We start from the raw sequence: 14,351 nt of genomic DNA, 5'->3' as shown, positions 1-14,351 counted from the left end.
AAGTCGCTTCAGTCATGTCTGACTCTCTGTGACCCCATAGACAGCAGCCCACCAGGCTCCCCCATCCCTGGGATTCTCCAGACAAGAACACTGGAGTGGGTTGCCATTTTCTTCTCCAGTGCATGAAAGTGAAGAGTGAAAGTGAAGTCGCTCAGTCATGTCTGACTCTTAGCGACACCATGGACTGCAGCCTACCAGGCTCCTCTGTCCATGGGATTTTCCAGGCAAGAGTATGGGAGTGGGGTGCCAGTGCCTTCTCCAATCCAAAGCAGCAGAATACTTTCCACTACACATGCTTCAGTTTATTAAAAAAAAACTTTCCCCATCATTATGATTTGTGTGTGTGTATGCTCAGTCACATCCAACTCTGTGACACCATGGAATGCAGACCACCAGACTTCTCTGGCCATGGAATTTTCCAAGCAAGAATACTGGATTGGGTTGCCATTTCCTACTTCAGGAGATCTTCCTAACCCGGGGATCAAACCTGCGTCTCTTGTGTCTCCTATACTGGAAAGTAAATTCTTTACCACGAGCACACCTGGGAAGTCCCATTATGTCACTTACTATTCCTAAAAACTGTATAAGAAGTTCATCTTATGCCAATACTCAAAAACCACCCCCTCCCCCCAAAAAACAACATATATGCCTGGTCATATATATCCTTGTGTTTTTTTAAGATAACTGATTTTGTTTGTATCATTATAATCAACCATAGGCAAGTTTAGTTTTATTCTTTTATTTATTCAACCAATATTTTGTACTATTACACCTTTCCAGGTCCTATTAGAAATGTGGTGGTAAGCAAAATAATACATGGTCCCTGCTTTCATGGACTTAGCCACAATGGGAAGCCTTGGAGAGTTCTAGTTAGAGGAGTGACATGATACAGTTGAAGTCTTAGAAAGACTTTGTGCTGCAGTGTGGGTTTTGATGTGGATTAGGCAGAGAATGCAGTCAGGGAGCAGAGAAGGCAATGGCACCCCACGCTAGTACTCTTGGCTGGAAAATCCCATGGATGGAGGAGCCTTGTAGGCTGCAGTCCATGGGGTCTCGAAGAGTCAGACACAACTGATCGACTTCACTTTCACTTTTCACTGGCCTGTATTGGAGAAGGAAATGGAAACCCACTCCAGTGTTCTTGTCTGGAGAATCCCAGGGACGGGGGAGCCTGGTGGGCTGCCGTCTATGGGGTCGCAGAGAGTCGGACACGACTGAAGTGACTTAGCAGCAGCAGCAGTCAGGGAGATAAAACATGTGGCTTCTCTGTAATCTGGGTAAAGGATGATGTTGACCGAATTTAAGTAGTAATAGTAGCAGTGGAGATAGAAAAAGTAGAGACAGGAGATACTTTTTCTTAAATTAATTAATTTATTTTAATTGGAGGCTAATTACTTTACAATATTGTACCAGGTTTTGCCATACATTGACATGAATCAGCAATGGGTGTACATGTGTCCCCAATCCTGAATGCCCCCTCCCACCTCCCACCGCATCTCATCCCTCAGGATCATCCCAGTGCACCGGCCCTGAGCGCCCGTGACAGGAGATACTTAAGTAGTAGTACTTTGCAATTAATTGTGTGAGGGGGAAAAATGTCAAGTGATCATGCATGCCAGTTTGCCCAGGACAATTCTAGTTTTTGCCTCTTGTTCCATCATAATTATTGAGTATCCCCCTTCACTTTCAAACGCATTCCAATTTGAATGATAAATTATATGTTAATCCTAGATATAAGGAGAGAGAGGAACATTCAAGAATGATGCTCAGCTTTCTGTTTGAACGTTGTGTAGAAAGTTATGTCATTTTCTGAAAGGGTAGATACACTAAGGAGGAACTGATGTAAGGGTAAGATTATGAGTTCAGATTTGGATATGGTGTTTTGAAAGTGACTTTCCTACATTGAATGTAGACATATAAAAGAATCCAATGACTACATGGGTCAGGAACTCAGATTGGAGTCCTTGGTTAGAAATATGTGAATGTGGTATATATCTCTCTCTCAAAATATCTTATGGCATATACCCTTCTTCTTGCAGTGATATGAGGTGATAAAATGCCTGCTTGATAAGATGAGGCAAGATAAATGACATAAACATTGTGTCTTAGCATTAGTCTGCTATTGACCTTCTAGTGATGTGTCAGAAGGAGGATCATCTGCTTAGGATGATCCTGAATCATGCAGCCGTGATGAAGCTGATGGTTGGATGTCAGGAGCTGATGATGTGATGGTTAGGGTTTCTGAGTGGGATGGACTGGGATGGTGCAAAATTTCATCATGCTACTCAGTATGCAAGTTAAAACTTATCAATCGTTTATTTCTGGAGTTTTCCATTTAATATTTTTAGATGACAGTGTGCTACAGGAAACTGAAACAGTAGAAAGTGAAACTGAATTGGAAGGAGGGGGCTACTGTGTATTGATCTGAGAGTGATCAGCATAGATAGTGATCAGCATGGATAGCAAGCCAAAAGTATGGAAACCTGTGTCAGGAGGTTCAGGTCGTCACTGAGGTACTCAAAGTAGCATCTATTTTCTAAAGGAAATGAGGGAGGGACTCACAATGGAGATCTGGAAAGAAAAAGCCTGCATCATAAGAAAATTGGGAGATGATCAAATAATGTAAGCCTCAGGAAGGAGTGTTTCAAGAAAACAGAGTAGACAGCAATGTCAGATGCTATCAAGAGGTTGCGTGAAATAAGTATACATTGAACTCAGTAACTAGGCAGTCATTAGAGACATTGGTGATGATGGATTGGTGCCTTTAGGGGACATCAGCCTGGTTATAAGTAATAAGGAATAACTGGGAAGTAAGTATAAACAAGTTTCCAGAATTATAACTGAAGAGGAAAGAAAGCATTATTAAAATACCTAGAGAATTTGCAGTATGTTGGTGTCTCTAAAGACACTATGAGATCACCTAATATATTGTACTTAGGGGCTTCTATCGCTAATATCCATCATGAAGATGGATTGTACTTGTATGATTGCAGCTATTGTGTAATTTTCTTTTTAATTAAATTTATGTATTTTTTAGGTATTTGTATGTTTTTTACCTAAGTAAAGTTACTTCAACTATTTTTGCTCCAAAATGCATCTCATAAATTTGTTCCATAAATGTAAAATACTGCCTTAGTTATTTTCCTGCTGTCCAAAGAATTATGCTGCTCTTGGCTTCAGAACACTGGGGACTCTTGGAATATTCTTTGGCAGATAAAAAAGGTAAAGATTTATGGCAAAAGAAAGCATTTCTGAAAAAGGTGCTCCACATTGCCTTTGTGTATGTGCATAAATTATAAACGGGGCTCAGGGGTGCAGTCACTGTAATAGCTTTTTGCTCTCTTTGAAGAAAATAGAAAATGCTCACTTAGGGGCTACTGCTTGTGTTTCCATTAATGAATCTTCTAAGCTTGAATGATTTTAAATAGAATATTTATGTTCCTTGGTTTAGTATGGCAAAAACTTGAAGAAATGCATGTGATTAAGGTGTCTAATGTAATAAATTTATGCAGACATTTAATAAAAAATGTTGGTAATAATAAGTCATAACTAAAGACTTTGAGGAAGATTCACAATCAATGGAAAACAACCACCAAATCGCATCTTCCTGAAGAATTTGATTAGCCTTCTCCACTCAAGATTTATACTAATTTGAAGCATTGAAACAGTGTCAGACTTTATTTTTGGGGGGCTCCAAAATCACTGCAGATGGTGATTGCAGATATGAAATTAAAGACGCTTACTCCTTGGAAGGAGAGACCACTTTGCCAACAAAGGTCTTTCTAGTAAAGGCTATGGTTTTTCCAGTGGTCATGTATGGATGTGAGAGTTGGACTGTGAAGAAAACTGAGTGCCGAAGAATTGGTGCTTTTGAACTGTGGTGTTGGAGAAGACTCTTGAGAGTTCCTTGGACTGCAGAGAGATCCAACAAGTCCATCCTAAAGGGGATCAATCCTGGGTGTTCATTGGAAGGACTGACGCTAAAGCTGAAACTCCAATATTTTGGCCACCTCATGTGAAGAGTTGACTCATTGGAAAAGACTCTGATGCTGGGAGGGATTGGGGGCAGGAGGAGAAGGGGATGAGATGGCTAGATGGCATCACCAACTCGATGGATGTGAGTTTGGGTAAGCTCCAGGAGTTGGTGATGGACAGGGAGGCCTGGCATGCTGCAATTCATGGGGTCGCAGAGTCAGACACAACTGAGCGACTGAACTGAACTGAACTGAAGCATTGACAAACAACTCTTTTGCACAAGACTTATAATCATGACAAACAAGCAGTCTTACCCAATTCAGATGAAGAAGCTTTGTTTTTTTCTTTCTTAGCTACTTGGTAAATATTAATTGAAGTCCAATGTTTTATAAGGACATATATTCTATGACTTTAAAGTAGTAACACTGTTTTACATAATAAATTATAAATGTTTCACTACTTTGCACCCTGAATACACCTGCAGGGTTTCAGTATCTTTGATGAGAAGTTTACTTTTAGATTTGACTTTTTATTTCTGGAAATATGTTTAGATTAACTCATGAGAAAATCAGTGTTATTAAATGAGACTTCTAAAACGTCTCAATCTTCTGTGTTTGAAATTGTTTAGCCATCACCTGCATGTCGCTTTTGTTATATAATTACTAATTGCAGTTAGTATTAAGGCTGGCTGTTCATACTGTGTATATGGTCAGAGTTGTCTACTTTTGGATGATCCTAGTAGTTCTGAAGATTCTTATGAAATATAACATATGCTACTTAGAGCATAATATCCTTGTAAAGTTATCTCATAATAGCATTTGTTTAATTGAATTAAAATGCTATATTAAAAATATATTTACCTCATTAAACAAGAAATAATCTTCCAAAGCATTGCAAAAAGATTAATTCTGGGAGTTATGGCAGAAAATCACAAAGGAATTACTCTTACCCTCTGAAAGGTATGTGTAGCATAGACCCTTATTAGTGTGAGTTTTAAATCGTCAATCATGATGATTTGTTGCATGCCCTCAAGTTTCTTCTGGAGATTTCTACATCAAACATTCTGTCTCCCTATCTCAAGCAGTAACTGTGTCAAGCCAATCCAATTTGACAATTGCAAACAATAAATATATTCCTTTTAGTTTTATATCCAACTTTGAAATATACTACCCCTGCTTTTATCGAATATATATGTATACATAGATAAATATAGTTACATAAACATGCACAGTGACATACATGTGCATTCCAGCGTGGCTATTGGGAAAGAAGAGATCTAAAATATATTGAATGCATGTTTTGATGAATTGAACCATAACATGTATTTGAAATGTGGTAAGCAATTTAGTCTGAGTCAGACTTGCCTGTGGGTCTCCAGGAGGCAAGGGTCAACAGTTTGGCCTCAAGCCAAACAACAGGGAGGGAACACAGCCCCAACCATCAACAGAAAATTAAAGATTAACTGAGCATGGCCCCACATATCAGAACAAGACCCAGTTTCCCACACAGTCAGTTTCCCATCAGGAAACTTCCATAAGCCTCTTATCCTTATCCATCAAAGGACAGAGAGAATGAAACCACAGTCAGACAAAATTAACCAAACTGATCACATGGACCACAGCCTTGTCTCACTCAATGAAACTATGAGCCATGCTGTGTAGGGCCAACCAAGACTGATGGGTCATGGTGAAGAGTTCTGATAAAACGTGGTCCACTGGAGAAGGGAATGGCAAACCACTTCAGGATTCTTGCCTTGAATCTTGCCATGAACAGTATGAAAAGGCAAAAGATAGGACACTGAAAGATGAACTCCCCAGGTCAGTAGGCACCCAATCTGCTACTGGAGAAGAGTGGAGAAATAACTCCAGAAAGATGAAGAGATGGAGCCAAAGCAAAAACAACGCCCAGTAGTGGATATGACTGGTGATGGAAGGAAGGTCTGATGCTGTAAAGAACAATATTGCATAGGAACCGGAAATGTTAGGTCCATGAATCAAGGCAAATTGGAAGTGGTCAAACAGGAGATGGCAAGAGTGAACATCGACATTTTAGGAATCAGTGAACTAAAATGGACTGGAATGAGGGAATTTAATTCAGATGACCATTATATCTACTACTGAGGGCAAGAATCCCTTAGAAGAAATGGAGTAGTCCTCATAGTCAGCAAAAGAGTCTGAAATGCAGTACTTGGGTGCAATCTCAAAAGTGACAGAATGATCTCTGTTCATTTCCAAGGCAAACCATTCAGTATCACAGTAATCCGAGTATATGCCCCAACTGCTAATGTTGAAGAAGCTGAAGTTGAACGATTCTGTGATGACCAGAAGACCTTGTAAAATTAACACCAAAAAAGATGTCCTTCTCATCATAGGGGACTGGAATGCAAAAGTAGGAAGTCAAGAGATACCTGGAATAACAGGCAAGTTTGGCCTTGGAGTGCAAAAGGAAGCAGAGCAAAGGCTAACAGTTTTGCCAAGAGAACACACTGGTCATAGCAAACACCCTCTTCCAACAACACAAGAAATAACTTTACACATGGACATCACCAAATGGTCAATACTGAAATCAGATTGATATTCTTTGCAGCTGAAGATGGAGAAGCTCTATAGAGTCAGCAAAAAACGAAACCTGGAGCTGACTGTGGCTCAGATCCTGAGTTACTTATTGCAAAACTCAGATCCTGAATGCCTTATTGCAAAATTCAGAGTTAAACTGAAGTAGGGAAAACCACTAGACCATTCAGGTATGACCTAAATCAAATCCCTAAACGTTTATACAGAGGAAGTGACAGATAGATTCGAGGGATTAGATCTGATGGATAGAGTGCCTGAAGAACTATGGACAGAGGTTTGTGACATTGTACAGGAAGCAGTGATCAAGACCATCCCCAAGAAAGAGAAATGCAGAAAGGCAAAATGGTTGTCTGAGAAGACCTTACAAATAGCTGAGAAAAGAAGAGAAGCAAAAGGCAAAGGAGAAGAGGAAAGATATACCCATTTGAATGCAGAGTTCCAAAGAATAGCAAAGAGGGATAAGAAAGCCTGCCTCAGTGATCAATACAAAGAAATAGAGGAAAACAGTAGAATGGGAAAGACTAGAGATCTTTCAAGACAATTAGAGATACCAAGGAAATATTTCATGCAAAGATGGGCACAATAAAAGACAAAAATGGTATGGACCTAACAGAAGCAGTAGATATTAAGAAAAGGTGGCAAGAATACACGGAAGAACTGTACAAAAAAGATCTTCACGACCCAGATAATCACGATGATGTGATCACTCACCTAGAGCCAGACATCCTGGAATGTGAAGTCAAGTGGCCTTAGGAAGCATCACTACGAACAAAGGTAGTGGAGGTGATGGAATTCCAGTGGAGCTATTTCAAATCCTGAAAGATGATGCTGTGAAAGTGTTGCACTTTGCACATATGCCAGCAAATTTGGAAAACTCAGGAGTGACCACAGAACTAGAAAAAGTCAGTTTTCATTCCAATCCCAAAGAAAGGCAATGCCAAACAATGTTCAAACTACTACACAATTGCACTCATCTCACACGCTAGTAAAGTAATGCTTAAAATTCTCCAAGCCAGACTTCAGCAGTATGTAAACTGTGAACTTCCAGATGTTCAAGCTGGATTTAGAAAAGGCCGAGGAACCAGACACCAAATTACCAACATTCGTTGGATCATAGAAAAAGCAAGAGTTCCAGAAAAACATCTACTTCTGCTTTATTGACTACACCAAAGCCTTTGACTTGATCACGACAAACTGTGGAATATTCTTCAAGAGATGGGAATACCAGATCACTTTACCTGCCTCCTGAGAAATATGTATGCAGGTCAAGAAGCAACAATTAGAACCAGACATGGAACAAAGGACTGGTTCCAAATTGGGAAAAGAATACATCAAAGTGTATATTGTTACCTTGCTTATTTACCTTATATGCAGAGTATATCATGCAAAGTACTGGGCTTGATGAAGCACAAGCTGGAATTCAGATTGCCAGGAGAAATATCAGTAACCTCAGGTACGCAAATGACACCACCCTTATGGCAGAAAGCAAAAAGTAACTGAAGAGCCTCTTGATGAAAGTGAAAGAGGAGAGTGAAAAAGCAGGCTTAAAACTCAACATTCAAAAAACTAAGATCATGGCATCCAGTCCTATCACTTCATAGCTAATAGATGGGAAAACAACTGAAACAATGACAGACTTTATTTTCTTAGGCTCCAAAATCACTGCAGATGGTGACTGCAGCCGTGAAATTAAAAGATGCTTGCTCCTTAGAAAAAAAGCTATGGCCAATCTAGATAGCATATTTAAAAGCAGAGACGTTACTTTGCCGACAAAGGTTCACTAGTCAAAAATATCGTTTTTTAACAGTCATGTACGGATGTGAGAGTTGGACTATATAGAAAGCTGAGCACTGAAGAATTGCTACTTTTAAACTGTGGTGTTGCAGAAGACTCTTTAGAGTCCCTTGGACTGCGTGGAGATCAAACCAGTCAATCCTGGAAGGAAGTCAGTCCTTTTCATTGGAAAGACTGATGCTGAAGCTGAAACTCCATACTTTGGCCACCTGATGCAAAGTATTGACTCATTGGAAAAGCCCCTGATGCTGTGAAAGGTTGAAGGCAGGAGAAGGGGATGACAGAGGATGAGGTTGGATGGCATCACTGAATCAATGGGCATGAGTTTGAGCAAGCTCTGGGAGTTGGTGATGGACAGAGAAGCGTAGCGTGCTGCAGTCCAAGGGGGTCTCAGAGTCAGAAGCAACTGAGCGAATGAACTGAATTGAACCTCTATTTGAGATTGGAAATTCCCTGAAGCCTGGATATATGGCAAGTGTCATCAGAAAGGATAATTCCCTTGCTTGATGAAAAAACAAACTGAAGGCTTGCTTTTCTTTCTTGAGAATATATTATAGTTATCAGATACTGGTCCATGGGGAATTTTATCCTATCCAATCGAAATAATATGTTAAGATGGTTATAGTGAATTACTTTGGAGAGTTAACTGTGTTCTCTGTAACACTTTTCTTCAAACTATGTTTCCTACTGATTTACCTTTCAATTGCCATTTTATGAAATGATACTGATACCGGATTTATTAGTTCTTTTTCATTTACTCCTTGGATAAAATAAAAGTTAACCTGTGTCATTCCCCTTTGGGAGGAGACTGTGTCTAGTTGAAACACTGGAGCAGTTATTTAAATGTGCGGGTTTGTACTTCCCTAGTGGCTCAGATGGTGAAGCCTCTGTCTACAATGCGGGAGACTCGAGTGCGAGCCCTGGGTTGGGAAGATCCCTTGGAGAAGGAAATGGCAATCCACTCCAGTACTATTGCCTGAAAATTCCCATGGACAGAGGAGCCTGGTAGGCTACAGTTTGTGGGGTCACAAAGAGTCGGACACGACTAAGCAACTACACTTTCACACACTTTACACTTTATAGAGAAAGAAGATGTTGGAAGTAGAAGCCAAGAGAGAAAAGCTAAAGAAGAAAGGATTGAATATAGAAAATGGATACTTGTTAAAAGGGAATTTAAGTATCTACTAGAAAGGTCTGAGATTAGATTTAGGGATCCCCTTGTTTGTTCATTCAGCCATCATCTCTTGACCCTGTGATGGCTGCTTTAAGGCAGGTTCCTCAGTTCAGTTCAGTCACTCAGTCATGTCCAACTCTTTGTGACCCCATGAATTGCAGCATGCCAGGCCTCCCTGTCCATCACCAACTCCCGGAGTTCACTCAGACTCACATCCATCGAGTCCGTGATGCCATCCAGCCATCTCATCCTCAGTCATCCCCCTCTCCTCCTGCCCCCAATCCCTCCCAGCATCAGAGTCTTTTCCAATGAGTCAACTCTTCGCATGAGGTGGCCAAAGTATCGGAGTTTCAGCTTTAGCTTCATTCCTTCCAAACAAATCCCAGGGTTGATCTCCTTCAGAATGGACTGGTTGGATCTCGTTGTAGTCCAAGGGACTCTCAAGAGTCTTCTCCAACACCACAGTTCAAAAGCATCAATTCTTCGGCGCTCAGCTTTCTTCACAGTCCAACTCTCACATCCATACATGACCACAGGAAAAACCATAGCCTTGACTAGATGGACCTTAGTCGGCAAAGTAATGTCTCTGCTTTTGAATATACTATCTAGGTTGGTCATAACTTTTCTTCCAAGGAGTAAGCGTCTTTGAATTTCATGGCTGCAATCACCATCTGCAGTGATTTTGGAGCCCCCCAAAATAAAGTCTGACACTGTTTCCACTGTTTCCCCATCTATTTCCCATGAAGTGATGGGACAAGATGCCATGATCTTCGTTTTCTGAATGTTGAGCATTAAGCCAACTTTTTCACTCTCCTCTTTCACTTTCATCAAGAGGCTTTTTAGCTCCTCTTCACTTTCTGCCATAAGGGTGGTGTCATCTGCATATCTGAGGTTATTGATGTTTCTGCCAGAAATCTTTATTCCAGCTTGTGTTTCTTCCAGTCCAGCGTTTCTCATGATGTACTCTGCATATAAGTTAATTAAGCAGGGTGACAATATACAGCCTTGACGTACTCCTTTTCCTATTTGGAACTGGTCTGTTGTTCCATGTCCAGTTCTAACTGTTGCCTCCTGACCTGCATACAGATTTCTCAAGAGGCAGGTTAGGTGGTCTGGTATTCCCATCTCTCTCAGAATTTTCCACAGTTTATTGTGATCCACCCAGTCAAAGGCTTTGGCATAGTCAATAAAGCAGAAGTAGATGTTTTTTCTGGAACTCTCTTGATTTTTCCATGATCCAGCGGATGTTGGCAATTTGATCTCTGGTTCCTCTGCCGTTTCTAAAACCAGCTTGAGCATCTGGAAGTTCACGGTTCACATCTTGCTGAAGCCTGGCTTGGAGAATTTTGAGCATTACTTTTCTAGCGTGTGAGATGAGTGCAATTGTGCGGTAGTTTGAGCATTCTTTTGCATTTCCTCTCCTTGGAATTGGAATGAAAACGGACCTTTTCCAGTCCTGTGGCCACTGCTGAGTTTTCCAAATGTGCTGGCATATTGAGTGCAGCACTTTCACAGCATGATCTTTCAGGATTTGAAACAGCTCAACTGGAATTCCATCACCTCCACTAGCTTTGTTCGTAGTGATGCTTTCTAAGGCCCACTCGACTTCACTTTCCAAGATGGCTGGCTCTAGTGATCACATCATCATGATTATCTAGGTCGTGAAGATCTTTTTTGTACAGTTCTTCCATGTATTCTTGCCACCTCTTAATATCTTCTGCTTCTGTTAGGTTCATACCATTTCTGTCCTTTATCAAGCCCATCTTTGCATGAAATGTTCCCTTGGTATCTCTAATTTTCTTGAAGAGATCTCTCGTCTTTCTCATTCTGTTGTTTTCCTCTATTTCTTTGCATTGATCACTGAAGAAGGCTTTCTTATCTCTTCTTGCTATTCTTTGGAACTCTGCATTCAGATGCTTATATCTTTCCTTTTCTCCTTTGCTTTTCACCTCTCTTCTTTTCGCAGCTATTTGTAAGGCCTCCCCAGACAGCCATTTTGCTTTTTTGCATTTCTTTTCCATGGGGATGGTCTTGATCCCTGTCTCCTGTACAATGTCATGAACCTTAGTCCATAGTTCATCAGGCAATCTATCTGTCAGATCTAGGCCCTTAAATCTATTTCTCACTTCCACTGTATAATCATAAGGAATTTGATTTAGGTCATACCTGAATGGTCTAGTGGTTTTCCCTACTTTTCTTCTATTTAAGTCTGAATTTGGTAATAAGTAGTTCATGATCTGAGCCACAGTCAGCTCCTGGTCTTGTTTTTGTTGATTGTATAGAGCTTCTCCATCTTTGGCTGCATAGAATATAATCAATCTGATATCAGTGTTGACCATCTGGTATTGTCCATGTATAGAGTCTTCTCTTGTGTTGTTGGAAGAGGGTGTTTGCTATGACCAGTGCATTTTCTTGGCCAAACTCTATTTAGTCTTTGCCCTGCTTCATTCTGCATTCCAAGGCCAAATTTGCCTGTTACTCCAGGTGTTTCTTGACTTCCTACTTTGCATTCCAGTCTCCTATAATGAAAAGGACATCTTTTTTGGGTGTTAGTTCCAAAAGGTCTTGTAGGTCTTCATAAAACTGTTCAACTTCAGCTTCTTCAGCGTTACTGGTTGGGGCATAGACTTGGATAACTGTGATATTGAATGGTTTGCCTTGGAAATGAACAGAGATCATTCCGTCATTTTTGAGACTGCATCCAAGTACTGCATTTCGGACTCTTTTGTTGACCATGATGGCTACTCGATTTCTTCTGAGGGATTCCTGCCCGCAGTAGTAGATATAATGGTCATCTGAGTTAAATTCACCCATTCCAGTCCATTTTCGTTTGCTGATTCCTAGAATGTCAACGTTCACCCTTGCCATCTCTTGTTTGACCACTTTCAATTTGCCTTGATTCATGGACCTGACATTCCAGGTTCCTATGCAATATTGCTCTTTACAGCATCGGATCTTACTTCTATCACCAGTCACATCTACAACTGGGTATTGTTTTTTCTTTGGCTCCATCCCTTCATTCTTTCTGGAGTTATTTCTCCACTGATCTCCAGTAGCATATTGGGCACCTACTGACCTGGGGAATTCCTCTTTCAGTATCCTATCATTTTACCTTTTCACACTGTTCATGGGGTTCTCAAGGCAAGAATACTGAAGTGGCTTGCCATTCCCTTCTCCAGTGAACCACGCTCTGTCAGACCTCTCCACCATGACCCACCTGTCTTGGGTTGCCCTGCAGGCGTGGCTTGGTTTCATTGAGTTAGACAAGGCTGTGATCCTAGTGTGATTAGATTGACTAGTTTTCTGTGAGTATGGTTTCAGTGTGTCTGCCCTCTGATGCCCTCTTGCAACACCTATCATCTTACTTGGGTTTCTCTTAGGCAGGTTCCTAAATGTGCTTCATTCTAAGAATCACCTGTTTTCTTGTCACATCGATTCTTAGCAAGAAGGGGCCATGGACCTGGAAACACTGAGAAATGCTGTTTTAGAAGATAGACGATGTGTTAGATTTTGTCTCTGTTCTTGAGCAACTTACAATTTTTTCTGTATCTCTAAGCCTCATTTTTTTTTAAATCTGTAAAATGTAGATAATAATGTTTTCCTTGCCAGTTTTCAAGGCAAATAAAAGAAAAATGTCTTCAGAGGCTTACTGGAGCTTGTAGATTGTTTAAGATATTGTTTTTTTATGTGAGGAATGGTGGTTGCTTTGAGAAAGAAAGAAAGTGAGGAGATACAAAGAATTTAAAAAGAAAAAAACTTTTATCTGCTCAATGTTCTGTTTTTCAAGTATATATTCTGGATTTTATTTGTTAAGAGGATGTGAACTATTCCTTGACAAATTTGTTTTCCATTGGTTATTCTTGTCTTCCTCCAAACCAGCGATTTATTTCAAATCTTTTAAATCACATCATAAACTCATACCTCCAGCACTTACACTATAACCCTTGTGTCCCAGATAAATGCCATTGAAACTGCCTTAAAGGGTCATGCATGGCACCTTGCATTTGCGCAGAGAAGTACTTGTTGAATGAAGTGATAAAAGAATGAATCTCTAAATCCAACCTCTTTCCACTGTACTCATGGCTAAAAATCCTATGTCCTTACTTTTAAGGACACTTGAAGAAAAATAGTTCATCATCCCTTTTATTTTTTTATGTTAACAACATCCCTCTTCAAAAAACACTTCCCTTAACCTTAAATCTCTCATGTTGGAGTTTAGCATGCTACCATATTTATATTTTCAAGTTACTTTTGTTCAAATAAAACAAATTGTCTTTCTGTAGTAATCTTTAGCTGGGAATAATTTTCCTTCCTGTGATAATTAGCTGCTTTCAGTAATTTATTTTTTTGATTCATTTAGCAGCAGCAACAGAAGAACCAGAAGTGATTCCAGACCCAGCCAAGCAGACTGACAGAGTGGTGAAAATCGCAGGAATTAGTGCTGGGATTTTGGTGTTCATCCTCCTCCTCCTAGTAGTCATATTAATTGTAAAAAAGAGGTAAGACCTGATTTTGTTCTGTCCCACTCATTCACTGTTTATGTCACGGTTACTAGTTTTCAGACACTTCTTTGTTTCCCTGAGCTCTTTTTAAATGAGAATAAACAAGAATTGAATTTTAACAATATTGCCAGCATCTAAGTATATTTCTCCTGCTTGGAAAATAAATTCTAATTGATTATTTGCAGTTTAATTTTGGATATAAAATATGCTTTTGTCAATTTAATCTTGAAATCAGTGTATGAATTAAATTCCTCAAATGCTTGAGATATTAATGTATCTTATGTTTTGAAGTTTTATTACACATGGCAAAATAAGAGTTTATTATGATATTTG

At 39.9% G+C, this 14,351-nt stretch overlaps 1 protein-coding gene across 1 annotated transcript in view; it reads left to right on the top strand.

The window, feature by feature from the left end:
• Nucleotides 1-14,351, top strand: part of PTPRK (protein tyrosine phosphatase receptor type K) — a 625,738-nt gene that overhangs the window by 559,030 nt on the left and 52,357 nt on the right. The window contains exon 14 of the mRNA XM_052645975.1: nt 13,877-14,015. Coding sequence (XP_052501935.1) covers nt 13,877-14,015 — 139 coding nt within the window. The remainder of the gene's footprint in view (nt 1-13,876; nt 14,016-14,351) is intronic.

The sequence above is a fragment of the Budorcas taxicolor genome, chromosome 9 (assembly GCF_023091745.1).
Source record: "Budorcas taxicolor isolate Tak-1 chromosome 9, Takin1.1, whole genome shotgun sequence".
Classification (NCBI taxonomy): Eukaryota; Metazoa; Chordata; class Mammalia; order Artiodactyla; family Bovidae; genus Budorcas; species Budorcas taxicolor.
Note: the sequence above shows the minus strand (reverse complement) of the source record. Positions and strands in the feature narration are given on the sequence as shown.